This window comes from Antedon mediterranea, chromosome 2 (assembly GCF_964355755.1).
Source record: "Antedon mediterranea chromosome 2, ecAntMedi1.1, whole genome shotgun sequence".
NCBI lineage: Eukaryota > Metazoa > Echinodermata > Crinoidea > Comatulida > Antedonidae > Antedon > Antedon mediterranea.
This window is the reverse complement of record NC_092671.1, coordinates 9,090,348-9,117,388: the sequence shown is the minus strand read 5'-3', so window position 1 is coordinate 9,117,388 and position 27,041 is coordinate 9,090,348. Positions and strand designations below refer to the sequence as shown.

General features: G+C 32.1%; 4 protein-coding genes across 5 annotated transcripts; 2 read left to right on the top strand and 2 right to left on the bottom strand.

Moving 5' to 3' along the window:
- Position 1: 1 nt before the first annotated feature.
- Positions 2 to 5,322, bottom strand: LOC140040294 (large ribosomal subunit protein uL10m-like). Of its 2 annotated transcripts, none has more exons than XM_072086105.1 (4): positions 5,134 to 5,322; positions 2,072 to 2,283; positions 1,388 to 1,697; positions 2 to 842 (listed from the first exon to the last, which is right to left on the bottom strand). In XM_072086105.1, the coding sequence occupies exons 1-4, from the start codon at positions 5,165 to 5,167 to the stop codon at positions 646 to 648; spliced, it is 753 nt and encodes a 250-aa protein (XP_071942206.1). In that variant the 5' UTR covers positions 5,168 to 5,322; the 3' UTR covers positions 2 to 645. The 2 variants fall into 2 exon arrangements, with proteins under 2 accessions (XP_071942206.1, XP_071942204.1); XM_072086103.1 differs by having other exon boundaries at positions 4 to 842; positions 2,072 to 2,286; positions 5,134 to 5,320.
- A 4,641-nt stretch (positions 5,323 to 9,963) lies between these two features.
- Positions 9,964 to 12,178, top strand: LOC140040291 (uncharacterized). Its single transcript, XM_072086098.1, has 2 exons — positions 9,964 to 10,964; positions 11,194 to 12,178. Exons 1-2 carry the CDS (start codon positions 9,992 to 9,994, stop codon positions 11,700 to 11,702), a joined length of 1,482 nt encoding a protein of 493 aa, XP_071942199.1. The 5' UTR covers positions 9,964 to 9,991; the 3' UTR covers positions 11,703 to 12,178.
- Positions 12,148 to 18,838, bottom strand: LOC140040292 (actin-related protein 3-B). The gene is made up of 11 exons (XM_072086099.1): positions 18,679 to 18,838; positions 17,662 to 17,717; positions 17,129 to 17,253; positions 16,135 to 16,245; positions 15,831 to 15,926; positions 15,560 to 15,667; positions 14,946 to 15,089; positions 14,487 to 14,660; positions 13,777 to 13,995; positions 13,561 to 13,644; positions 12,148 to 13,335 (listed from the first exon to the last, which is right to left on the bottom strand). Exons 1-11 carry the CDS (start codon positions 18,720 to 18,722, stop codon positions 13,240 to 13,242), a joined length of 1,257 nt encoding a protein of 418 aa, XP_071942200.1. The 5' UTR covers positions 18,723 to 18,838; the 3' UTR covers positions 12,148 to 13,239.
- Positions 18,839 to 22,065: 3,227 nt separating this feature from the next.
- LOC140039246 (protein inscuteable homolog) lies at positions 22,066 to 26,861 on the top strand. The gene is made up of 13 exons (XM_072084848.1): positions 22,066 to 22,416; positions 22,608 to 22,671; positions 22,841 to 22,967; positions 23,200 to 23,252; positions 23,339 to 23,447; positions 23,722 to 23,832; positions 24,244 to 24,369; positions 24,491 to 24,659; positions 25,018 to 25,193; positions 25,489 to 25,732; positions 26,199 to 26,275; positions 26,515 to 26,768; positions 26,826 to 26,861. The coding sequence occupies exons 1-12, from the start codon at positions 22,161 to 22,163 to the stop codon at positions 26,641 to 26,643; spliced, it is 1,641 nt and encodes a 546-aa protein (XP_071940949.1). The 5' UTR covers positions 22,066 to 22,160; the 3' UTR covers positions 26,644 to 26,768; positions 26,826 to 26,861.
- The last annotated feature ends 180 nt before the right edge of the window (positions 26,862 to 27,041 follow it).

The window sequence follows — 27,041 nt, the reverse complement described above, 5'->3', positions numbered from 1 at the left end:
ATAGTCATATGAAGTTTTTTTTTCCGTTTTTATTTGTAACAATAACATTGTACTATATTGTACAATACAATATTATTTCTGCAATAAACCCGTCTTTAAATGTAAAGTACATTTACTGGTTCATTATACTATTTGATTTTTTTGAATAAAATACAGGAATAATTATGTACTATGATACAATTATAGGCACATAATGCTTGGAAATGTCACAACATGAATGTTTAAAGAACTGTTTTTATTTAAATATTCGTACTAGTCTGACGAATCACCTTCATCGAGCCACACCAAACCAGAATGAACCCATGGTTTTACTCACCGTTTTCCTAGGGTCGGAGGTACGATCTCCTGAACACGGTGATCGCAGTAAGCATGACTCGTCATAAAATGTGGTTAATTTGGGTAATTCGTTGGACCTGGTTCTTTGAGTTAGGTGTGGATCATCATTATGGTTTGGTGTGGATCATCATTATGGTTTGGTGTGGTTCATCATTGGGGATGATGCTAGAGCAACATAATTCAGTGCTTAGGCTGAGGATGTCTCATACACATCAACAACCACCTCTCCAAATTGGAACATAGCAGAACAAACAATTAAAGTGTGAGCAAAGTTTAAGTTATCAGATCTTCAGTTCACTAAAATAAAACTCATTGTTGTTTTTGTGATTCTAACTGAGACAAATTGGCTGCAAGCATCTGTTGATTGGTCTGCAGATATCTGCTAGTTGTTGATATACTTGATGAAAGAGTAGACACAATTTGAGATTGCATAATGTCTAGAGAAGGAAGACTTCCAAATTGCTCCAAGTCTGCAAATGACATCAACTGATTTTCTAATAAGCCACCTAAATACAAAAAAAACCCGTCAATAGACACATTTAAATATTGCAAACTGCGTCTACATTAGTAAAAGAGCATGAAGCCTATTTTCCAACGCGCGAAAAGCGACAGCTTATATGCATAAAGTGTATTCATGCTTCCATCTTCCAAATCTCTCTACACATGCATATAATCTTAAGCTCTGTCTACACTATCGAACTCGTTTAAAAAAAAGGGTGATGATATGACATCATCATGTCAATATACTGTATGAGCACATTACATTTTTTTGTCACATAAAGTTTGATAGTGTAGTCAAGGCTTTACGCTTTCGATTAGCAAGAACAAATTCGAAGTGAGAACAAGTAGGTCAGGTAAATTGATGTGTTATCAATTTTTGGCTGGAACCACAAACCATCAAAAACTAGAAAACAACTTAAGGATGTACTGTAGCAGGCACAAAAATGCAGTTTTTATTTGACCAAGGAAAGCGATGGAATGTTCTTTGTCAAATTAAGTGCATAACAGTTTAAGCATGTGAGAAAGGAGTACAGAAAGACATTATAATTACCAATTAGTAGAATACTTGGTACTTTTCTGGTAGCTTTCAACAATTCTTTTACATTGGGTTTATCGGACACAGCATATAGATTACTTCCAATAAATAGACGCTGCATGTTGGCAAATTCTGTGCCATCTGTTCCCAATTTCGCAGCATCATTAGCAATGATATGCACTTGAATGTTCGCTTTCATCAATTTCTTCTGTAAGTTTGTTTTTGTTTGCATATTAATGCCATTATTGTGAAACACTGCTACCATCTTTGAGGAGGACAGGAGCTTGTAAAACTCTCTTGCTTCAAACTCTAGGGCAAGGTTTTCCTTGAAGAAAAACAAAATTATTATATACAAACAAATATACTACAACTATGGAACATTTATAGTAGTTACTACAGAAAATTTGGTCATATTATGGATGTACGGAAATGAAGATAAATGCTATCGTAATACAGTACATACAAACTATTGAATTATTGCACGAGTAAAACAAAGCATTTTCATGATGCACCAAGCAAATATAATGCACTGTCAAGTCAGAAAATCATTATGCGCAGTCTCAAAAACAGAATGACTGATTGACATGATGAGTAAAAATGACTACTGAAATTTACTATTTACTACGGACATACTGAAATTTATTTAAATACAAAGTTGAGAGAACTCTGACCTAGATTGTTGGTTATCAGTGTACTTACTTCTGGTTCAACTTCCACAATTTTTTTTGCTGCAATACGATCACATAAAAGTCCAGCAGGACGATAATCTGGCTTCTCTCTCCACTCTGTTACTTTCATGAGCTTTGCTCTCATTATGTGCATAGGTTTTTTCTTTCTTGTATTTACAGATTTCATTGTTCTTATAAATGTCCATATCATTGGTGACTGATATGAAGAGAGGCCTAGAAGGCCTGCTATGGAGAAACAAGTACAAGTTTATAAAGTTCAATGTAGGGCCTCTAGGCTATGAAGTATGATGTGATCTAAAAAAACTTTTTGAGAGCAAAAAGAAATTCAATCACTTTTATTTATAATATTAATAATTAACCCTAGACAGACTAACTAGTCCTATATTCCACCAGACAAAGCTATCTGCACACATACTCAAAAAGTTTTTCTATTGGCACAGTTGTAAATTAGTATTACTATCAGCATCCATCAGCACGAACAGGCACAAGGCTACTAACTAGGCCTATGCCCTTTCGAACCGCTAGTCTAGTTGGCCTACGCCTAGTGGAAGCTTTGGTGTCTGATCATTTCGGCCGCCAGTCATTTCGGCCGCCGGTTATGGAACGCCCAAAATCATAAAACGCCAAAAAAGAAAAAATATGTATTGTTCATTTCGGCCGCCAGAATCGTCAATATTGTTAATAACGTATTGTTACTTACTTGTCAAAAAGGGTGTATACATGTGCCTATCGCCTGAATAGACGTGTGTAAATGGTGTCAGATGAAATCGGTTGCGCTTGAAATCGATCGCGTTTGAAATCGGTCGCGATAAAATAAACATCCGGTATTTTGTATGGAGCGCCGCTAGATACGCTTTTTATCCTATTAGTTACGTTTGATATCGGTCGCGTTTTATTTTGGTCGCGCTAATTTGCATATGGCGCATTAGATACATTTTTAATGAAAACGTTCATTATGTTTTTAGTTAATTTTGAATATTGGAATTTCTAATAATACTGTTTGACATTTTTTTAAACCTCGATCGTTATTTTTTAAGTACAGTAAATATAAATATTTATCTCATTATTTATAAATAATTTGTGTTTCCATTTTATCTTACAGGTTTTAATGAATTGTAATGTGTTCTTTTAGCATGCCGTTGTTTAAGGTTTCGAAAATAAATAATAATTTAATAGTTAAACAAGTAGACGCGCCTATTGCGTATTTTTTAATCACAGTTAATTACGAAACTCGTTCTATACCTGCAAGTGGATACCAGCTCAATGAGGTTTATGCAATAAAGGAATTTGATGCATGATGATGATTTTTGCATTCGATATCCGCCACTCTGACGTGAGCATGGTTTAGGATAATAATAAAATATAGATAATATTCCATTATAAATCAATCTACCAGCCCTACAGTATGTCTATGATGTACAATGATAGATGTGAGAATAATGTATGGATAATAAAGGTGGACACGATTCTCAAAGAGGTACTGATATTTAAACATTTAGATTTACGAACGTCGTATGGATGTTATGTGAGACTACTTACTTAATTATTTACATTAAATGATTATTGTAAATAAAGAAATAAAAGATATTTTTCAAATTAAAATCTATAGTATCGACGTACAATATACGTAAATTATATACATCGTTTCACAAAAACACGTGCAGGAGGCCTATAGACGTTTTAAAAGTATGGTTATTAGTAATAGACGGCATCTTTACCTGGCCATGGACAACGATCGTACGTGTTTTGTCCATGATTTGACACACTAACAAGTGCGTGCTTTTAAAAAAGGGGAAACCCCGTCAGCAAAATAACGCATTGTTAGAGGAAACAGCTGCATGATCATAGAAGGCGCATCTCCCCCAATATGGCTTATTCGGGGGTTTATTTCAGTAACTCGCCTTTTAACCATCCGCATATAATGATCATTTTTACTAACAACTATTTTAAACATTAGAAATAAAAGTATACACGTGATTTGTCTCAACAATTATTATTATACACTTAATAATATTATCCTACATAAAGTATGTAAGTAAAATAAAAAAATAAAAATTATGTGATCGAATAGTATGTTGTTAACGACATGATATAATCTGCCACATTATGCATAAGTATAACAATGGATACGCTGGCTTTACGGGCTATACATTGTAACAATTATTGTTTTTAAATAAATTGTTCTCTTTTACGTAATTGTTTGCATAATAAAGGACAGATGTATATTCTCTATATAATATATTAATTACAGTACATATAACTGGAGGTAAATTATTATATGCCTGATATAATATTTACCTAATTTAATATTTAAACGTGTTTAGAAATGACTATTTTGGAAAGACATAGTCCTTCTCCGATACCTGTGAAATACATTTAAAATTAATAATGATTGATAACCAAATAAAAAATATCCACATAAATAATCTAGCCCCTAAAAAATATCAATTAAATCTATATAAATGAAGAAAATGTATATCCCGCTAGCATGCATCCCGCTCCATACAAAATAGGGTGACCGATTTCAAACGCGACCGATATCATCAAAAACCCGTGTAAATCATTAGTTTAGTAGTTTTAACTAAAGTATTTCTACACGACTTATTTTATTTCACAGTGGTTGTTGTGGGGGGGGGGGAGGGGCTGAGGGGTTGTAGGGCTCAGTTCTCAGGAAGAAGCCGGCGAATGACAGTAAAATAGCGCAACTCTATACAAATCAAAAAGTATGATCGTTTTTGTTGATTGCTGCTTGAAGCACGTCTATTCAGGCGATAGGCACATGTATACACCATTTTTTATAATTGAGGCGTGCCATACATTAACAATATTGACGATTGGCGGCCGAAATGAACAATACATATTTTGTCGTTTCATGATTTTAGGCGTTCCATAACCGGCGGCCGAAATGACTGGCGGCCGATATGCACTGTGACCGAAGCTTTCCTTCCTGGTGGTGCTGTTTGGTCAGACGAAAGCCTAGATAGGCCTAGCCTAATAAGTCTTTAAAAGTGGTTATATAACAATGCATTTAAAATACACAATTGGAATGTGTATTATATTTACTAGGCTTACCTTTATTACTTCGTTGTAGCATAATTAAATTCATTTTATCCTGATACTTTATGCTTATTATGCATTGATAAATTCATCACATCACTTTTCCTGAAAAACGTTAATATTAGCAGAGGTATACTTTAGGTACATAATTGGTACCCTGATCATATCCTCAGCAATATGGAACGCTAAAAGGGATTTTTAAATGATGACCCGGTCAACAGAATCGGGACATTTTTAGAATTAGATATAGTGAAAGTATTGCAAATTCTTCCTTAATAGACACACACATTATCGTAAGATTTACTGCATTTTATGAAAAATCTTTTTCTGTACTCGATCGATCCATGATTGAGATTATTGTAAATTGTTAAATTTGGGCAGGTATAAATGGATAACAAAAAACGCTGTGCGCGCATGTCTGGTTTCTGCAGTTGTGTATCGACAGTCGAACAGTAAAGCACATGTGTCCGTCCCAGCCAGGCTGGATGATTTCGGTATCAATATATTATGCATATACCTACTGAGTCTGTAAATCTGTCCCATAGCCAGAACTGTTTATTAAAATGTAAGCTAAAAATAATAATACGGCCGCGTGTAGCCTGGGACGTGTTTATATTATAATAAATACGTACCAACCTGAGCCCACTATCTTCATTTCATCTCCGTCCGCTGGCGCATTACATTCTTCCAAATCCCCAAAATAATTGTTTCACTTGTATGTAAATGAGAAGACAGCTAGCGCGGATTGGACTACTCATGCTGCATGCTAACCGCGTATACTGAACGGATCTTACCAGTACCGGTTCTTTGATTAAAGTTTACCAAAAAGTTGTGTGTTTACATCAAATTACCCCCACCTCTCTGTGTTAAAGGACCCTAGTAATTGTATTGACATACAGGGTACGGGGGAATTCGCGTATCGTCATCAATGATTTGTTTGATAGATAGAGAAATTGGTAGTAGTATATATGTATATTTTTATCAAAATGTTCTTATAGCTACTTAGGTTAGTCAATTTTGGAGGAAGGTTTTGTTTGTAGGCCTATATACACTCATAAAGAAGGGATCCGTAATTAAATCAAGTAGATTACTAATTGTATGCAAATAACAACATTTAACCAATTATATTTATTTAAAAATAACGTAGGCCTATAGAGCACAGAGTAATTTAGGCATAATTAAATAAACAAAATTAAAATTAATTGAGACTAGGCCTAAACCATGGTAACATTTTTCAAATGGAAATTGTAACAGATTCGATTTATAGACCTATTAATAAAATCAATTATTATTCCGGGTATTAAGTGTTCGTTTGTTCTCAAGCAATGGGAAGCAGTACATTGTTCTACTATTAATCACAATAAATGAAGAACAATGGTATGTTTAATTCACGCGTAAACATCGACAAAATTTTACCTGTTGAAATCGGTTTTATGGTCCATTAATCAAGGTGAAAACAGTAATACCTGTTAACCAATCACAGGGGTGCAAATGTTAGTAATTTGACTCCTAAAACAGTGATGTTTTCGTTCAAATTCTCGGCACGAAAGTGAGTAAAGTGAAGTGATATTGTAAAAACAGTTACGTAGAACTAAGTAAGATGGCATATTTGTGTGGTAAAAGGTTTAAGAAGAACTTTCGTCATGGATGTTTTTCGGGTAAGTACGGTACCCATATTGAATTAGGCTCGGCTCCCACTCTGTGCTGTGGATCTGTTCACATTATAAGCATCATGGCATGGTGGTCACATACCGGAGTATATCATCATGTACAGCACTGCAGTGACCTAGTCCTATTTAAAGGCCAGGTACGAGCAAAACATTTCTATTGATCATACATTCCAATAATTATCGATCTATAGTTTCCCCAATGTTTCATAATTTTTGGGATTTTATTTGTGTTACACGAGCTTGTTGAAAATAAGCACTTTCTTATCAGTGGGGAGATAGTTTATATTACACAGTAAAATCTCTATTCTTTTGTACACACATTTTTGTAAATAGACAGGCATTTTAAAAAGCTATGAAAAATAAACGGTGTGATAAAAAATGTTATCAGATGACTAAATATAGGTAATATTACTTGAATTTTACATTTTTAGTATTTTTATTCAACTTTATATTTTTATTTTCATGCTATAGCAAAAATTATCCACCGTATATCCACCATCTTTTTTCACCTTCTAGGGAGTCACCAGACATGTTATTGCATTAGGCTACCTAACTAATGAAAAAAGTCTTCCTGGTTTTTATAGAAGAATTTTGCCAAATTTTGTATTTGACCATATTAAGGGAAATTCATATTTTTTCGTCTTGATTTCTATTATAAATATTTGATTTATGTACAATTAAGCTGATATTATATTTAATATTCATGCCTGTACCCGAGATTTAAAGCTTGTGTTACGTCTGTGTACACTGTACAGTCACGAATCAGATGGTGGGGTATTCTGACTTCATTGACATTTTGTTTAATTATGTCAAAAGAGTATTATTAATTTGAAAAAAAGGTAAATACTGAAAAACAGGTTTGTTCAATAAATACCAAATTCATCACTTTTATATATTATATTGTATGTTATTGTATTTTTATTATGCTGGTCGAATAAATAAATGAAAAACACAATAAAACTGTAAATAAAATAAAAAAGTATGTAGTACAAATGAATATATGTTATATATTTGTGTATTTCAGGCTCTGCAATGTATAGCCCTGATGCATACATTCTAGCAAAGAAAAAGTCCAGAAGACCTGGAAACAACAACAGTGATGATTATGGTTTTGTAGATGAATGGGCAAAAGAGAATAAAGCTATGGAGAATGATAGTTGTTATATCTATGATGGTATTTTAAATTCTAAATAGCAAATTTTAATCATTGCTGTAAATATTATATTGTTCTAAATAAACATTAAGTCTTATTAGATTATTATTTTGGAAGATTTGAACCAAGGACCCGGATTATCAGATTATGTGACTCAACAATCTAGACAACAGTTTAGATTGACTTAAAGATGTATTGTCCCTTGAAAACCAAAAATGAAGGTCAAAATATTCTAAATTTAAATTACCCATATCTAAGTAATATTAAAATTATTCACTTTAAGTCGAAAATTCGAGCCAAAAACAAAAAGTTTACGTAATTAACATGTAAATTAATTTGATTACATTTTGTCTGTAAAATCGTCGCAAGCGAAAGTAAACAAAGATTTCAAACCATGAGTATGCATGCATGATATGCTAATTAGGATTGTTTACAACTCGTCATGGTTGAAAAGGTCACACAGATCGTGGGGAAGTTTTATGATTATGCATACAGAGTAGCCACACAAGCGTGTTGCATTATGGGATATGTTTTGATTGAAAACTGTGACTGGAAGTTATTATGATACTTCAATATGATCCACTTTTTTATTTTTTGGAATTAGTCAAAGGGACAATACATCTTTAACTAAAAAAAACTTCATTTTTAAAAGCGATTCAGCTAGAAAATTGTCGTTACCAGAATGCTTAACTTAATTCCTTGTATGATAATATATTATCTAAACTATGACTTGCAGGTGTCAGTTCCAAATTAACAATTTTCTTTTACAGGGTTACAGCCTAAGAAGTTAAACTTGGTTGAAAGTATACTGATAGAGGAAGATTGTTCATGGCTTACTCCAAAGAGCTGTCTTTCCTTACCGAAGTCAACAAGGAGCTCCACAACAAAATCAGCTGACAAATGGAAAACTAAAACTGCTGATTCTAAACAGGTGACATTTATGGAAACATGTTCTTTTAAAAATGGGATGCAGTCAGCTACTACTTCATCTAATGGTACAGGTACCCTACCATTAAGAAACAGAAAGCGTGATACTTTTAGGACCTCATCTTTAAATAAAAAACATTTCAGAAATGAAAAATCTGTAAAGTTTCCAACAACACATACAAAACAGCAAGTATCTTGTATGAGACCATCAACTATGGACGGTCGGATCTCCCACACAAAGACACTAAATGAAATACAAAATAGAAAGAAAATCTCCCTCAGAAAGACTTCAAGTACAGGTTCAGAAAGCAGAATTCAGACCAATTGTATGGATTTACCAGAAAATAAAAAAGAAGAAAACAAGATGTCGTTTAAAAACAGACCATTAACAGAAATACAAAACAGACAGCAGATGGCTTTAACAAATTCCTCTTCAAAAGATGGTAAACAGAATCAACACACATGTCATAAAATTCCAGTCAAGTATGAGATAAACAATAATGAAACAACAGTCCATTCCATCAATGGTGATGATAGAAGTAAAGATTCTAATGTGCTATTCGCTTCCAGTGATAGCCACAAGGAAAAGAAAGCATCTTTACCAATTGTAGCCGGCAATAACAAACAAATCATTGAGGAACATTCTAGCTTAACTGATAAAACTGATGACTTAATTCAACCATCATTTATAGGAATCGTCAATGGACCAAAACCTCATGTAGTACTCTCAGAAACTGTAAGGAAGGAAAACATAAAATGCAAGTTGATGTACTGTAGTGATCTCCCCGAGAAAAAGTCATTGTTTGTAGAAGAATCTGTTTCTGAAACAAATGATCAAATGAGGTTAGAGGAACTAGAGACGACCAAATTGTTGGAAGACTATGCACTGAAAAATGACATCATACCAGTCTGTGATGAGAGTGTCGGTATTAGTGATCACCTAAAGTTAACAATGTCTGTAGCATCAGATGTAACAGGATGCTGTAGTACAATGAAATCATTAGAAGATGTCCAAACTGGGTTTACACCAACATGTTCTACTATAACAAGAGCTAATGTTTCTGTAGAACAAAAAAATTTAAATGATAACTTGGATTTGAAAGATTTACTAACTCCTATTAACATGGTCTCGTCTTGTACCAATCCTGCAGAAGACACTTTTACAAGCACTACTTTGACGGATGGTTCATCTACGACATTTATGTCAACAGATGTTACAATGGGCGACACATTTGCTACATCTGTAAGAAGTGTCTCTCCTGTTGATACAACTTTTACAAATGTTACTCCAATGCAATCAGAGATCTCCTCAATGTTTTCAACTTTACCAAATACCCCAGTTCATTCTTCAAGAAAGGTAAAAACTGTTTTCAATAAGAACCATTGTTTGTCATATGTTGGTAATAAACATCTTCTTGACCAGAAATATCAATCTCCAACTTTAGTACAGTTAAAGTTGAAAAAACAAAAATCAGTTGCTAAACTCGTGAAAGCTTTTGAACACCTAGATTGTAAAAAGACCATTACTATTGACTTTGATGATATAGTCCAACCCATGATTGCCCAATATGGTAAAGAAATAAAAGAAATTGATGAGAATAAGCTTGCAAGTGCTGATGTAAATGAGGACATTAATGATATAAACATTAAGAACCAACTGCAGAATTTAGCATTTGAGAAACACACAACACGCGACATAAAACCAGTAGCCAAATTTAAAACTACATCAATTAAAGAGACCGTCAGTAGCTCTTCTATCGAACTGGGTTCTAAAAAAATTGAATTAAATACTACACAAATTGATGATAGTAAGAGTAATACTGCTAAACAAGAAAAAGAATTCAATAGAAGAGGAAAGAAAGTGCGTACAATTCCTGAGAAGTTATTTAAATTGTGGTCTGCTTCAATTCTGCATGAATACACTTCTGATGATTTTAATGTTGGTCAAGGAGTTGAGGTGATTGTTATGAATGAAGATGATCCAAAATGGCTGTATGTTCAAATTGCAATGGATATAAACGGTCCAGCTAACTTACAGGAAAAAACAGCCGGATTTGTTCCAAGGTCATTAGTTATTCCTAGATTTGCATTGCCAGGTAAGGCTTTTTTTTTACCGAAGTAAGGTCTAAAGTGCTTGGTAATTCTTGCATCCTTTTAAATAGTAAGCTAATCTAAATTATAAATCCTTCCACAGCTTGGTTACATTAGGCCCACAAAAGCCTCATTTATTTTTATATTACAAATTTGTGCCTGAATGATTTGTTAAAATATTATAAATTGTTTAATTTCTGTTCTATTTCTCATTTAATATTTCTCATTTAATAGCTACAAGAAACAGTTATCGTTCACTGGATTCCCGCAAGAAAAAATACTTTTGCAATCATATTCGAATGTCAAGTAATCCAGAAACTCCAGATTCAAATGATCTTAAAAATCAGAAGTACAGAAAGTCTGAGAGTTTGGTAGATCTAACAGATTCAACTCCAAAAACACAGATAATAGCAAAAGATAGGAAAGAAGTCACAACATTGAACACTGCAGATACAAATAGTTCTGAAAAGTCAAAACATGAACATTTTGAAAAAGATTCCCCAAAAGAACTCTTTCAGAGCTTTTCCACAGATGCATTGATAATTGAATCATACACAGTCATCACAAATTACAAACCAACAGAGGTAGATGAAGTTGAGGTACTGACAGGTGAGGTTGTGGTAGTACATGCAGGACAGCAACGAGAAATTGACTGGATGTGGGTATATGTACCGAGGGCTGAGAGGTTTGGCTATATCCCTGCATTCTGTGCCAGACCTTTTGCATTGGAGCTCCCAATGTAATAATATAGATTAGAGATTTGTCTAAATGCAAATATTTTACAGCTCTGCTGTTATGTTCTATTTTTAGTGAGAATTAAGGTGACAACTATGTTGGTAAAGGGCCTATTTGGTGAAGGGACACATTGTATGAATACAAGTTGATACAAACAGATGTGCTATATGTATATTATATGTAAATGCCCTATTTTCATTGTGTTACAGCTTTTGTATATAGTGTTGAATTATTTCATGTATTTAATAACACAGCTTTGAGTTGTAAAACAAAGTTAACGCATAAATATCAATAAATCATTTAAAGTAAAGGTTAATACGATAAGGGGGTTTTTAAATACTTCTTGCCAGATTCAAACTTTTTAGTTATTACTTAAATGGCAAGTATTACTAGACAAGAGACCTAGTGTAAATGCACACATACCATAAAAATTGTAAAAAACACAATATCGAGTAAATTCAATAAAAGTTTTCTTTATTAATTTCAAATAATGATAGAATATTTTAATTAGTATACTCATTTGATTTGGTTTGTCCTTGATTTAATCGATTTTAAATGTTTTTATTAATCCATATATCCTTAAAAGCTGCACAAGCCAGAAAAATATGGCCACAAATATGGCCTCATATTATATATATATATTTATATATTGTGCTTTTTTCTGCCGACTTAGTATTAGCTGTATCTACAAGATAATTCAATATAAAATGCAACCCAACATCAATTAGAATAGTATAGCAATTCATGTTCATATTGTGGGGTCATTTATTGTAATTATTATAAGTACTGCAAAATAAATACTTTTGTATATGAAATTGTAGAATGTTATAAGTATAAGGGTATTCATTAAGGGTAGCTAGTTTCATCGTAGATTATTGAGTACAGTAAAATTCAGATGCAATTTAAAATTTCAGAAAATATAAACAATAGGATTGATTTACTGAGAGGGATGTATTGATTTCAAATTTGTTAGTGGTGACAAAATGCCATTGTATCATTTTTTGTCAAAAATGTCAATTCTGATATGCTTAGTTGATGTATTGAGTATTTTCATATTAAATTATCTTGAGTGTATCTATGTACTAACGTTTCTGCTTCAAATAATTATCTTTTAAAAAACTATGAAACATAATTTGGCCACCCATCATTATCATGTCGTTTAATTTGCAATTTTATTCAAATTAAATGCAATAATGTTCCAGACATGTTTATAATAATTTCTAGAAATTACTATAAATGTCATTTATTTTCTTCTACAAATATCTAGTATTAACTGTGTGTAAGAAAAATCACACTGTTATACATTATTTACATTATAAGTTGTCATACTTACCAACTCATATTTTGTATTAGGTAATTTACTTTTTCTAAGAGTACTGTCTACACAGTTTCTGAAAACTAATAATTTGTTCTTTTCGAAAATCCCCAAAATACAAAAGGCACAGTACCCTCCTATAAATCTATCACGATTGTTTAAGTTGCATTATCTTTAAAATTGAGGCTTAAAATATTGTGGTGTTATGATGATGTTGTTAGCTGGTGAATTTAAGACATAGTACCGAAAACTGGATTGTGGCGACAGATGCTAGCGCCATATTCTTCATAGTCGGCTTTCGTGTGGCAAACTTGATAAAATTCAGGCTGAAAAATAACAGATAAAATTTAAATAATGTATCCAAGGCAGTAGCTGATCCAGGATTTTGAAATAGGGCCCAGAGCCTAAAAGTAGTGAAACAAGGGCTGATCTTTTTTGATTATATCTTTTGCATTACAATTTGCACAATTAGGGGTGGTTGGGGGGATGACCCTTGGTACACACTTTACTGGGAATTGAGTCAAAATTCAAATTAAACGCTGATAACTTACAGTTGATGCTAGCATACTGCCTCCAAACCACACTGCATAGCGTTGCATATGATGAGAAATTACTGATACATCAATTGGTTTTGGCTGAAAAGGAAAATAAAAAACCATTTGGTCAATTAACTACTTCCCTATTCACAAAGTAACTGTGGAGGAAGTAAAAATAAAATAAATGTGTTCACTTCCTTCATAGTGGTTTTATAAACAAAATAATTATACCTTTATTCTTCCACCGCTAAGTGATTCACTTATTTTAAGTCGTGCATCTACTACTCTCTTCACGTCACGTTGTAATCTTCTGCCAAAGTCTCTGAACATTGTTGAACCTCCGGACAAGACAATGTTCTTGTAGAGAGGTCGTCGGACATCAATTGGACAATTTTGAATGCAGGTGTCCACTATCTCCGATATAGGTGTGGTAAAGTCTGGATTTGAAAACTGTAAAAGAAGATATTACAAATAATAATTAAAGTTGCTAGTAGAATTATATCATTTCTAGTAAACCGGGCCATCTCAAATGATTTCTTGGATTTGATGCTGCACCTTTTTTTGTGTCAGACCACAGCAATATTCATTGGCAATAATAATGAAGATTTGAGAAATAAATGAAGCAGTGACAACACTCATCTGACTACCTTAAGATCTGTCTACACTAAATATGGTAGTGATATGCCCAAATATGGTAGTGATATGCCCAAATATGGTAGTGATATGCCCAAATATGGTAGTGATATGCCCAAATATGGTAGTGATATGCCCAAATATGGTAGTGATATGCCCAAATATGGTAGTGATATGCCCAAATATGGTAGTGATATGCCCAAATATGGTAGTGATGACATCATTTCCATATATGGGTACATCACATTTTCTGTAAAATTAATAAAATTTGATAGTGTAGACAGAGCTTTAGTGAAAATAAATGTTACCTCAGGGTGGAAGAAAATCTCTGGTCCAAGAAATCTTTCATAGCCAACATCAACACTAAATGGTTTTTTGGTAACTGAGTTAACGCCATCATATTTCTTGAACCATTTAGTATAGTCAGTGTCGTACTTGCTGAATTCCTTGGCTATATCGGGACAAATATAGCTAAATCGTTCCTAAAAGTAACAATAATTATCTTGTATTATGAATTAACTTATTATTTAGAAGTTATGTTCATTAATTAGAAGTAATTATATTCTACTATAGACAAGTTTGCCAATGCAACAATAATCTCTGTAAATAAACGGATATCAGTAGTTTATAGATTAAGTTGGAAAATTATTTTCATTCTGAGGAAAACTGAATTTATCACTGAAACCCACCCACCCAGTAAATACAAAAATTCCACTACAGTATTTAAATTATAGTCTATACAACCTAAATAATATTAGACTATGTACCTTGATGGCTTTGGCTGTTTCGAGTGACTGTTCTGGTGGAATGCCCGTTTCACGTTCTCGTAAAAGTTGTTGAATAAAATATGTAATATCACGACCAGCGATTGGGATGTGTTTGATACAGCTACCGATCACATAGCCTTCAGCCTGTAAAAATGTAGTAAAAGCTTACTTCATTTTGCAATAATTAACAAATTTAATTTTAACGTTCTGAAAAATCTTGACCTCTGAATATTGCTAAACTTTGTTGGCACTGTTCCACATTGAATGGGATCATGTATGGTAACTTGTGGGTAGTGTGTATGTTAACAGGTATTTAGAAAGGGAGACATTGTTTTTCAGATATAAATTAGATCTCCAGTGTGTGTGTGTGTGATTCAGCGACCCATTTCGGTCATGCATGAAATAATGCATCCTAGCATGTCAGAATGCCAGTAAATTGTTTGTTTTCAGATGAGACATCCAGTTGATGGTTCTAAAATTCAGATAGTTCATATCTTTGACACCAGAAGTAGGCATTATTTGTATTCATACTGCATATGTAGAGCAAAACATTTTGTGTACCAGAAACTTTTTTTGAAAGAAAGAATGATGACTGAATATTTAAAAAATCTTACAACAGGTATGACGTGTGTAACTCCATCTCCACTGTCTATTACTATACCAGTTAACGTTCTTTCACCAACTTGACGTGAAGTCCATGATGCTGCTAATGCAAGGACAGCCTACGACATAAGACAAATTTACCGTAAATTATTGAATAAGTGCTTCTTTCAAAGTGACTCATTAAAGTAAAAGTACTTAATTTGAATGATGTACCTAGTAAACAAATATGAAATACTGTCTGTATATACATTTTCAAAACAAACAATAAATACTAAACCTTACCTGTACTGCAATATATAGTCCAGGAACGTTGAATGTTTCAAACATAATTTCTGCAGTGTACTCTCGATTTTCTGGTGTGTTGAGAGGAGGTTCAGTCTGAAAAAAAATGTTATTAAAAATGATAGATAGATATACTGTATAGCTTTAAAAATATGTAACATTAGAAAGATTAGGGCCTGATTCTGATTCTACTAAGAATAAACAAAACAAATTCCTTCCAGCGGTGGTCATTTTTTAAATGTCATATTAAATTAATTGGCACCTACAGTAATAAAACACTTTTGTTAAAATTTTATAAATTTACCAGCAAAAAGTAGTGGTCCTCTGGTTCTGCTCGCAAATACTTGAAGATTGTCTGTTCCCAAAACCTTTCCATTAAATCCCAATCTTCAACAATGCCATGCCTAATAGGGTACTGTTAAATAAATCAGAATTATGTTATCATATTTACTGTTTAAGTTTAGTGAACAAGGTTATATTCTATTAGGACACAAGTAATATGGTAATGGCAGTTACATTTGTTTTTTTTTATCAGGTTTTCAACACTTCAAACAATTGGCTGCTATTGAATTAGAATATTGAGTTGATGGTCAATCCAATACTCAGATTTCCTTTCCACTATCTAGGGATTTGTTTTCAATGATCTCAATAATTTCTTCCAAACTTGGTAATTTTTTCCAACACATCATCTACACTTCTTAATGACAGTGACTCACAAAGTACAGTATGCTACTGTGGAAATCCTAAGGCTTATTGGGCTAAATAGTACTGTATATTGAAAATGCTCTTAAAAACAATCAAACGTATGCTTAGATAGAATATAAGCAATCTCCTAAATTCTGTAAATGTGATTATTACTGATACTACAATGGAAAAAAATCTAAGCAGATTGGATGAAGATCATAAAACAAGTGCTTTATTCTGATCACAAGCAGAGCAATATAGATAAATATGTTGTAAAATTATTGTACATTACAGACTGTGTCTTACTCGAAATCGGAGCCTACTGTTAGTGCCTTGATTTTTAATATTGAAGAGAGATTTTTTTTTGCCTTTATGAAACAGTGTGTAAAATGCAATAAAATATATGAAAATATTAAACTTTCATTACATATTTATTATCATGGAAAGTTAGATACAACTATTAGTTTCAGTCTGTAGTCTAAAAAATATTGACTGTATGCAGTACCAATTAAATTGTGTATTTTATATAATTTGCACTGGCTAGATTGTTTAGAAGGCAAGTAGTGAGTGTATGGAATATTAATTATTCTCTAGCAAATACCCTGGCAAATTACCTTGCATTCATAGTTTGGTTTATCAGAAGCTTCATCACCAATATAAAAATCAAGATCTTCTACACCTTTTGTAAGACGTCGTTGAGATTGTTCACCTATTTTGCGCCCTTCCTTGATAGCAATTGCTGCAAGAAATACAATTTATATTAGATTTTATAGAATAAAAAAGAGAAAATAAAACTGCTTTAGTTTTATTATATTATGTGTGGTATGAACACAAAATTATTTGAATTATCATTATATACAGTATATATTATATACAGTATATTGGAATATTAATTTTAATATAGTTACATAATTAAAGTGAACAATAGTTTTAAGCTCTGTCTATCAAACTAGTTTGACAAAAAGAAGTGTGATGTACCCAAATATGGTACAGTACTGATGATATGACACCATCATGTCCATATATGGGCACATCACAGTGTAGACAGGGCTTTTGTTATCATTGCTGTTGGCAAAAAAAAATTACAGTAAGTCCTTCAAAATTTTTCAAAATAATAAAATTAAAGAAAAACAAGAACATTCCTTACTTGATGGTATTATATATTGTGGCTCTGTGTTACCAGCAAATCCTATCTTGGTATACCTGAAAATAAAAATTATGTTTTGTCCATCTTATTTTTTTTAGATTTTTTTCTGATGCTATCGTATCTACAGTACATGTTTGCAGTTTTGTAACGCTGAACAATTTTAGACAAAATATCCTCGGATTGAAAATTTGACACATTTGTTTTGAGGTTTGATTCTGGTTGAATTTTAAACATTTATTGTTAGCCTCTATCATTGAGTAAGAGCTTGATAGTCATATGACATGTGGTACACAATAGCTGTGTTAAATCTATTCATTGGTTTGGTTTCAATCACTGATCATTTTATTTCCGTTACTATTTTATTATGTGAATAATTCAATGTTTGTGGACCAGGACCACATACAAAATATAATAATTATAATATTGATAATAAATAACTTGTAAATTATTTAACCCTTTAGCAATTAAATAATATTCATTAGTATTCTGTATTACAGAAAATAAATGTCACTTTGAATTTAAAAAAAGTAGTTACTGTAACTGTAGCTACTACTAGCCTATATAACTAGTTAGAAGGTATACTTACTATCATAAACTCCAGTAGGTCTAAAGAATATACTTATTAAACGAATGCTAATTTTAATATAAATATAGGTCTTGGCCCTAGGCCCACTAATTTATATTATTTATTTAATATTATTATTATTTAATTTAATGTAATTTAAATTTATATTAAAATATGACGTACCTACAATTTTTTTTAGAAAAACAATAAAATAAAGACTTATTTAAAACAATTCATGAATAAAAACCACCAAAAAGGTTAAATACACCTTGGAACTGTGAAAACCATTGATCCAGGAAGTACATTTTTGTCTAGGCCTAGGTCTTGAACCGGGAAGTGTATGTTTAAACAGGAGAGACATACTATCCCGGCGGTGGTGGTGCGCAGGCCTCGGCACAAGGCCAGGGTGAGCGGACACAATTAATACATATACAATTAAGAGAAGTACCTACCCTGTGCCATTGTCAATGACGCATGCAGGTAATCGTCCCTGCATCTTGAGGTATAATTTGTGACCTAAAAGTCTGAAATGCCTCAAGAAGTAAGCCTAAATTCAACCGCACCCTCTTCACACGCGCCTCGCGATTTGCAAGTCAATAAACAGGAACAGGAAGTCCAGCATTGAAAAAATATGGCTACGTGTTAGACTCTTTACTGCAGTCGCTGTGAAGCTTATGGATTTATTTAATTAGAATTGTTTTTGAGTGAGGACTAGTGAACCATGTAATCAGTAATCGTCAAAAATTGTTTTCAAATTCTTATTTCAGTTTAGTTTAAATATAATTTGTTTTCTATTAGAAAAATAAAAACGTTTAAACAATTACTATTTATTATTTTTATTGTATTATTTATTATGATTCACTTTCGCCACTACTAGTACAACTATTACATGCGGCCCACTATATAGAAGGCATACTAATTAATCTCACCACTTACTCGGAAGTTCCTCAGTTGAAGTTGTTCACCATGTAGTTTAAAAAAAATGATATATCATCTTTTTTATCTGGCCAAATTTTCAACAATGTTGGACATACGCTGATATATTAATAATTGTATGTCAATTAGAATGGTAAAACATAGAATAGAATAGAATAGCTACAGTTTTTTAATTCAATTCAATTCAAGGAACATTTATTCACGTCCAAAAGACAAAAGTAACAAAAACAAAATGGCAAGTGATAAAACAAGAAAATGGACGAAGGCAAATCCCAAAAAGATTACAATCTTGTGACGGGATTGCCTTTACAAAATATTTAAATAAGAGAAGGAAAAAAAAAATATATATATATATAAATAAAGAAAATAAATTAATTAGACAATAAAGAAATACAAAATATATATAAAACCAGTAGATAAAAGTTGGAATAAAAAATAAAAAAAGAACAGAAAAAAGTACAGCTGCATGGCATATAGCGAATATGATGACAATTGAATAATAAAGATAGCAAGTCACGGAACATGGAAAAAACGACCATATCAATCATATCGATCAGTAATGAGACAAAAGGTAATTTTTTATGTTATTATTAAATGAATAGCGGTTGGCAGCACAGGAAATTGAGGGGGGTAAATTGTTAAACAATAGAGGTCCAGAATATCTAATGCTATGTTGAAAATAATTGGTGTTATGGTTAGGGATATATATGTTATTTCTTGTTCTAGTATAACAGTGATTAAGTTGTTCACTTAGGTTGACCCTGGTCTCCCCAATTTCATTTTTTTTTTTTTTGTATATACTTAAATAGACCAAAATAAATAATGAAATGAAATTGTCAAACACCCCTTTAACATTAATGGAGCATCTTTCTCGCAACTTTCTTTTGGACTCTTCCATTGTAAGTAAAATGGGAGATCGTAGAGACCGATCGTCGGTTTCAGACGCACAGATAAAATCATCGACACCTGGACATTTTAGAATAATTGATTTGTTTACCTGTTTGGAAGATGCAGGGTATTGTAAGGTAAGATTTGTTTGTTTGGGTTTTTTTTGCCATTGCTATGTGAAATTGGTTTTCGTGGTATTTGAGTGCTTGAATTAAAATTGTATCAAGATCTCCAACGCCGCAAGATACAGAGTTTAGTCAAAACTGTACGTGGAATAATACAAATAGGCAATACCGCACCTGTATGTTGTGTTATGGTCATATCTTATAAATTGTCTACATTGTGCAAAAACTTAATTCATAACTCATCCATTTTACCGCGTTTAGACCAGGAATACTGTCTTTAGTTCTCCTGTACGGTGGGAAAAGCAACGTCAATGCGTGTGCTGCGCTTCTATGGGGATGGGTACGATTAAGAGTTGTAAAATAAACATTCCTCTGTATATATAGCTACTTTCGTTCAATAACTTGACTCGCGTATTTCGTGACGTAATACAGTAATCAAGAAATGAGCATTGTCGTTACATTGAATTTATAATGCATTGATTTTGAACAGATGTCATAAAAAATGACGGAAGTTTGATTGTCACGACTCTGAAACATCATAATTATTACCCCAGAGATGATGATGAAGCATTCCAAAGGCATTTGTTGGAATGGCATGGGGACACTGCAACTATTATTGTGTCACTGACGATACAATTGTGTATAGGGCCTACGCTAAATAAATACAGTATAAACATTATTTTCTACGAATGTTGATGTAGTAGACCTACTTGATCTCTCATTACATAAACTTGGCTTCTATTTGCTAAGGGAATTATCGTCGTTTCTTTTGTTATTGAAGGACCATTTAATATAATAAAGAAATTGCTATTTCCGAATTGAAGTTTAAGCATCAAAGAGTAAATTGTAGAAGAGACTAATTAAAATCAATAAAAAAAGCAAGAATTGCTTTATCATGGTTAATAATTATAGACATGTATGCTTTATTAATTAATTGATCCTAAGAGACAAACACAAAATATCGTGGTAGTAGCCATGTTTGCACACCACAGCCTTATACCTGTAATATAATATAATTAATTAATAGCCTGAAGGAAGGATGTAATGATTATACCAGGAACTACCAATGTACTACGTGCTACCAATGGCTGATGATTAAAGAAGTAAAAAATAGACATTCTTAAAGGACGATGCATGTCCCGAGGGCAACTCCATCATTAAGATATATGTGTTACGAACAAGCTAATTATACCGAATATAAGATTAATGTGAACATACATACATTTCTTACGGATACAATTATATATTTTGATTTTTTAGTAGTTCTGAGGTTTTCACACTTTAATATTATCAGCCTACCCTATCATTGTATTACATAATTATTAATAATAAATATGCTATTGTTGTTTGTTTGGAAATTTTATTTTCTTATTAGCTTTAAATATTTTCTTCTTAGGTCGAACCAAGTAAATAGAGAGAGTGCATTAAATCAGTGGTTCAACAACCAAGCTTTCAATGAGTAAGATATACGAATACCACCTCACAGTTTGTTGTGGATATTAGTTATTATTTAAAACACGTCCCGAAAAATATTTCATTCTATATACCGGGTCTTGAAAGTCGTTTATAATTGCGTGGGGTTAGGAGTTTAAATAAGGCCATCCCTCCTGTAGATTTTAACCACTACTAATTTTGTAGACACCGTCAACCAGTAGGGTGTCAATAAGAAAATATGCTAACAAAATCAAATTCATTGAACTGTATACAATTACTATCAAACAGCTTTAACAATTTATACTACATCTTAAAAATAAAGGTCTGTATAAAAAATTGTAAATATATTAAGCCTAATGCATAATTAAAATAACAGATTGTCTGAAAACAGTATCAAACATTATAAATCTACATTACATCACAAAGTTCACGCGTGCGTACTAAAGCCTTAAAATTTTCATCAACTTTTGAACGCGCGTGTAATAAATCCATCTGCGTTTGAACGCGCGCGTAATAATCCATCGACGTTTGAACGCGCGTAATATAGCCGTATGGTTGATATCAGTTTTAAACGCGCGCGTACAAAAGCTGTACACCGTGAGCAACTTGTGTTTTTGTGTTATCACTCACTGACTTTATTTAATGGTTCCTTTGATAGATCTAAAGAAGGTCTACTAGTAAACCCCGTAGAACGTTGGATGCAGGACATCAGGTTGATGACTGAACCAGAATGTATGTGTTTGCTTCAAGCTAAAACAATACATTGTCCAGCCGTAGATATGGCCAAAGCCTCCAAGCTTAAAAAATGTATGCATCACAAATATTATTACTGTATATTTGGTTAAAATGCTTTTAAAATCTTTATTATAAAAGAGTGGAATATTCCATTATTGTATGACCGAAAATATACTTAAAAAACGGCGCTTTCAATCAGAAAATGAAACATATATAAGATTTACTACTAATACATAATACAGGATTATTTGTTTCCATTTCAGCAAACATTCTTAATCTACGAAAAAAGGTTTGGGAAGTTTCAACATATTTTGCAGACTTTTACAAGTAAGAGATATACTGTATTACCTAATCAACTTCAAGTAAAGATCATGTCATCATTTTAGAATTAAATAATTCTAAATTAATTATATCATAAAAAATGTTGTATTATATTGTTAAACTCATTTTTATTAGGAAAGATTTAATTTTTTGTCGATAACTTTACATTTTTTAGCAAGCTAGATGCTGCTGATGCCCAAACCATCCAGAGGCTTGCCTTCCAATTGATCAATCAGATAGAGAAAATAATCGGCAACTTCATTGGCTTTCTTTATACATCAGTACCATTTAACATATCAGAAGTAAGAGTTTATACTATCTTGATCCAACAGTTTTTGTCTGATTCGAGCTCAATTGATATACATATAAAACGCCATGTGTACCAAAATATTTATCTTTTACCAATATTAAGTTGAAATGCATCCTGCACATGAATGACTCGAATTGTACTGGCAAGATTTAACTATAAGGAGTTACTGACAATTACTGACAGGATTTAAAATAAAAATATGCTATATTATTATTTCCTTGCAGAAACATGAACATGTTAGAATACAAAGCAGAATGCTGATGTGTCATATGGAAAAGTAATACATACTTTTGTTATTATTCATTGTAATAAAAAAAAAAACATCTAGAAAGATAACAACATAATTGTTTCATGTGTTTTCAGTTTTAAGGTATCATCTGGAAAAGGTGTTGTTCCTGTATTAAAAACATTAAGCAACCTTGGCCACGCTTTTGCTGGACTATCTGAAACAATCCAAGCTAATCTTGTCGGGGTAAACATTTATTTTTGTTTATAATACACCCGATTGTATTCTTATTATACTTACACATAACACATCTTTTGGAATTAGCACTATATAATGAAAAATTGATATTAGAAGTAAAACATTGACTGCTCTATTATATATATATATATAAATAGAGCAGTCAATTGCTCAACTCATGAAATATTCTCACCCTCCAACTCAAAAACATTCATTATTTGTATAATATAAAATTCCATTCCAACTGTACTGTACTGTTTAAGTTATATTTTGCTAATTTCAGAGTTTGTTAGAAGACATTCGAGGATCAGCTAGTATTTATCATTTACGTGTTGCAATAGAATCGTTACAAGCAATAGCCACAGACCAAGAAATAAGTAAGGTCATCATTAAGGTAAACCCGAGTTCTAAATATGTAGGCCCGCCTATTGCCAACCTTCAAGTACTGATAATAAATATCCAGATTAAAGATATATTGTCCCCCAGAAAAAATATTTTTTCTTGTGAATATGCCATTTTGATGTTCCAAAAATTTGATTGAAAAAAAATGATTTACCCCAAAAAACTGTAAGTTAAAGCCAAAAATAGTCAAATTGGGGTTTTGGTTGAATTGATATGTTTGTTTTGTGTTTTTATAAGTGAAAACATTTTTTTATCCTGTAGAAGTGATTAACTTGATGAAAACTAAATGGCCTATTCAAAATCTGATTTTAATAATCTTTATTTTTCATGTAAGTTTGGGGGACAATACATCTTTAAAAGTTTTAATGTTTGGAAGCATTCAATCTGGTAATTTTAATTTTAGGAAGATGGTGTTCAGATCTTATGTCAGATATGTTCATTAAACAATGTTGATTCAATGAAGGTAGATGCACTTAAAACAATCGGAGTTCTTTGTGAAATACAGCAAGCACAGATAGAGTTAGAAAAGGTAAACAAATTAATCCGGCCCATAACTTAGCAAAAGATTTGAACACATTTCAAATTGCGTATACTTTAAAAACCATTCACAATGAAAATTATAACTATTAATATTGATACCATTATTGTAGGCTAATGGCGTACCTGTTCTAGCTGACTTGTTATCATCGGAATCTTCCATTGAAGTGAAAACTGGGGTTGCCAGAATCTTAGCTCAAATTACCTCACCCAATGTGGACAATGTTCAACATTTGCTTGGCTTCATAGAATATCTAGATGATCTGCTGAGAGAACTTACAAGTATGATTTTTTATACGATTTATCGGCAAGTAACGGCAATTACAAGATGAATAAATCATAAATTTATCGTGCTTATAAACTATAAATTAAGGCTCGCTTGAGGCTTAGGCAGTGGAGTAATGAGTTAGGACCCAGGCAAGATTGAACCACGCCTTTGGAATGCAAGAATATTCACCACCAAGCTGTACTACAGTATAATTGTCTAAATTATTGTTCTAAGCCATGCTTAGCAAGGAAAAAATCTACTTAAGCCAACAAATCTTTCAACTGGTATTATAATTATAGAATTATTAACTATATAAACAATTTTCTTGAAGTTCAGTGAGAGTTATGGTTTTATTTTGGATTTATGTTTTAGATTTATGCATAATAGCACCATCTTCAGATGTTTTTATGTTTGCAGCAGCAGCGATATCCAACATTACTTTCATGGACAGTATGTCATGTGAATACCTAGAAACGTACAACACTGCTGAAGCATTACTAAGCGGCTGTCTAAGTGGAAAAGCTGACAATCTTTATTCCAAGAATCATGTAAGAACTAGCATATTCTTTTTTCATCAATCAGTGAGGTATCGATTCAAACCTAGCACAGTACAGTACCACAAATATGTATCTCTAAAATATACCATTATTATTTATCTGCAAAATAATAATAAAAAACAATTATTATTTATTAATAATATTTTATCCTTTTTTTCTTATTGTCAATAGTACAGTAACATGAATCAACATCTAAAGCCAGTGCATCTTTTTGCAACAGAAAACATGCACGAACTTTCAAGTATGGCAAGCAAAATCCACCAAAAATAATACTTATATTTTGCAGGTGGCAACTACACTTTCAAACATTGTGTCATCTGAATCATGTCGACAACAAGTCATTGAAGCCGGTGGTATTAAAGTATTATTTAACTTTCTAGATGAGGCCGTCGTTACACTCAAATATATAAATCAAGAAAACTTACAGAAAACGCATGAACTCTGCGAGAATGTTCAGCAAAAAGCAGCAATAGTGCTTGGTAGACTAGTACAAAACAAATCTTCTGCAACTCTCATCACAAACATGAATGGTGAGTTAAAAGCCAAATGATGGTAAATGTATGGTAAACCGATAAATCATGAGTAATAATTCATGAAACAATATGTCTTTGTGTTGTCCAAATTATTTTTTTATTGTTCAACATATGCAATCTGATCAAGGACATGTATGTCTTTGCCTGTATTTGAGCATGACTCTTTTTTGTGAATTTTTATAAAAAGTTGAGGATGAGATCAATCTTATCTCTATTATGCGTGTATACAAACTAGTGCCGTTCAACCATACCACATTGAGAGGGAATACTGGGGAAAGGGGAGAGAGAGAGTTTAGCAACTGGTCGGGGCATCTGCATATCAAACATGTTTTGGTTTTTTAATCTTAGGCAATCCACAAAAGTAAATTACTTACTTTGGTATATGGGTTGTGTGAAATGTGAAAATGTAAAACGTAGTATTTTATAACTTGTTAATAATAGTAATTTAATCACTGTTCCACAGGTGTGAATCAGCTTGCGGATTTGTGCTATAATTCGTTGGAAAGGAATAATAGTGATTCAGTGTTGTTGGCGTGTCTGGTAAGATTAAAATCTTTAAGTAACAGTTCACTTGTGTTAAGTTACTATTAAGTTAATTACATTAGTTTACATGTGTTAAAAAAATCGACGATTGTGAATGATGAGCAATTAGAAAAAAAAAATTGATTTTTCTTATTAGGATAGAAAATAAACAGAGCATTTAGTCTCACTTTTTACTAGAATTTTTTTTTAAATAGCATAAGTTAAGTATTTATTTTAAATATATTTTTTTTTGACAGGTTACATTAAGGAAATTACACACGTTTGTTTGTGAGGAATTTGAAGAGATGATTATCGAAGAACTTGTTCAACCTAGAATTACAGACTCTTTTTTATTTTGCTCAAAAGTTAAAGAAAGTTTTGTATAAAGGATTAAAATATATGTTATTTAATACAATAATTATTAATATTTATTATGCAGTATAACAATGGTAAGGACAGATAAAATGAAACCACATCAAAGTGATTTAAATGTACAGAGTAAATTAATCAGGTAATTAAATTATATTTATTAGTTTAAAGTAATTTGTGTTTGTATTTGAATAGATAGAAAATTAAATTTTTCATAACACTATCAAACTTTATGTGACAAAAAAATGTGATGTGCCCAAATATGGTAGTGATATCATCATGTCTATATATGGGCATTTAATATTTGTTTGTCACATAAAGTTTGATTGTGTACACAGAGCCTAGTGTACTAGAAATGACATTTTGTATATGTATAAATAGATAGCCATTGTTTTCATAAGTTTACAAAAAGCTT

Coding starts and splice junctions, on each gene's coding strand:
- LOC140039246 (XM_072084848.1), top strand. CDS start 22,161: ATGGTTGATATCAGTTTTAAACGCGCGCGTACAAAAGCTGTACACCGT. Junction 22,672..22,840: donor TATTTTGCAGACTTTTACAA/GTAAGAGATATA, acceptor TACATTTTTTAG/CAAGCTAGATGCTGCTGATG. Junction 23,253..23,338: donor CTGATGTGTCATATGGAAAA/GTAATACATACT, acceptor ATGTGTTTTCAG/TTTTAAGGTATCATCTGGAA.
- LOC140040294 (XM_072086103.1), bottom strand. CDS start 5,167: ATGAATTTAATTATGCTACAACGAAGTAATAAAG. Junction 2,287..5,133: donor GCTACAACGAAGTAATAAAG/GTAAGCCTAGTA, acceptor GTTTCTCCATAG/CAGGCCTTCTAGGCCTCTCT. Junction 1,698..2,071: donor TTGTGGAAGTTGAACCAGAA/GTAAGTACACTG, acceptor TTTTTCTTCAAG/GAAAACCTTGCCCTAGAGTT.
- LOC140040292 (XM_072086099.1), bottom strand. CDS start 18,722: ATGCAGGGACGATTACCTGCATGCGTCATTGACAATGGCACAGG. Junction 15,927..16,134: donor AGGACCACTACTTTTTGCTG/GTAAATTTATAA, acceptor ATTTTTTTTCAG/ACTGAACCTCCTCTCAACAC. Junction 13,645..13,776: donor TTAGCGGTGGAAGAATAAAG/GTATAATTATTT, acceptor TTTCCTTTTCAG/CCAAAACCAATTGATGTATC.
- LOC140040291 (XM_072086098.1), top strand. CDS start 9,992: ATGGTCTCGTCTTGTACCAATCCTGCAGAAGACACTTTTACAAGCACT. Junction 10,965..11,193: donor TCCTAGATTTGCATTGCCAG/GTAAGGCTTTTT, acceptor CTCATTTAATAG/CTACAAGAAACAGTTATCGT.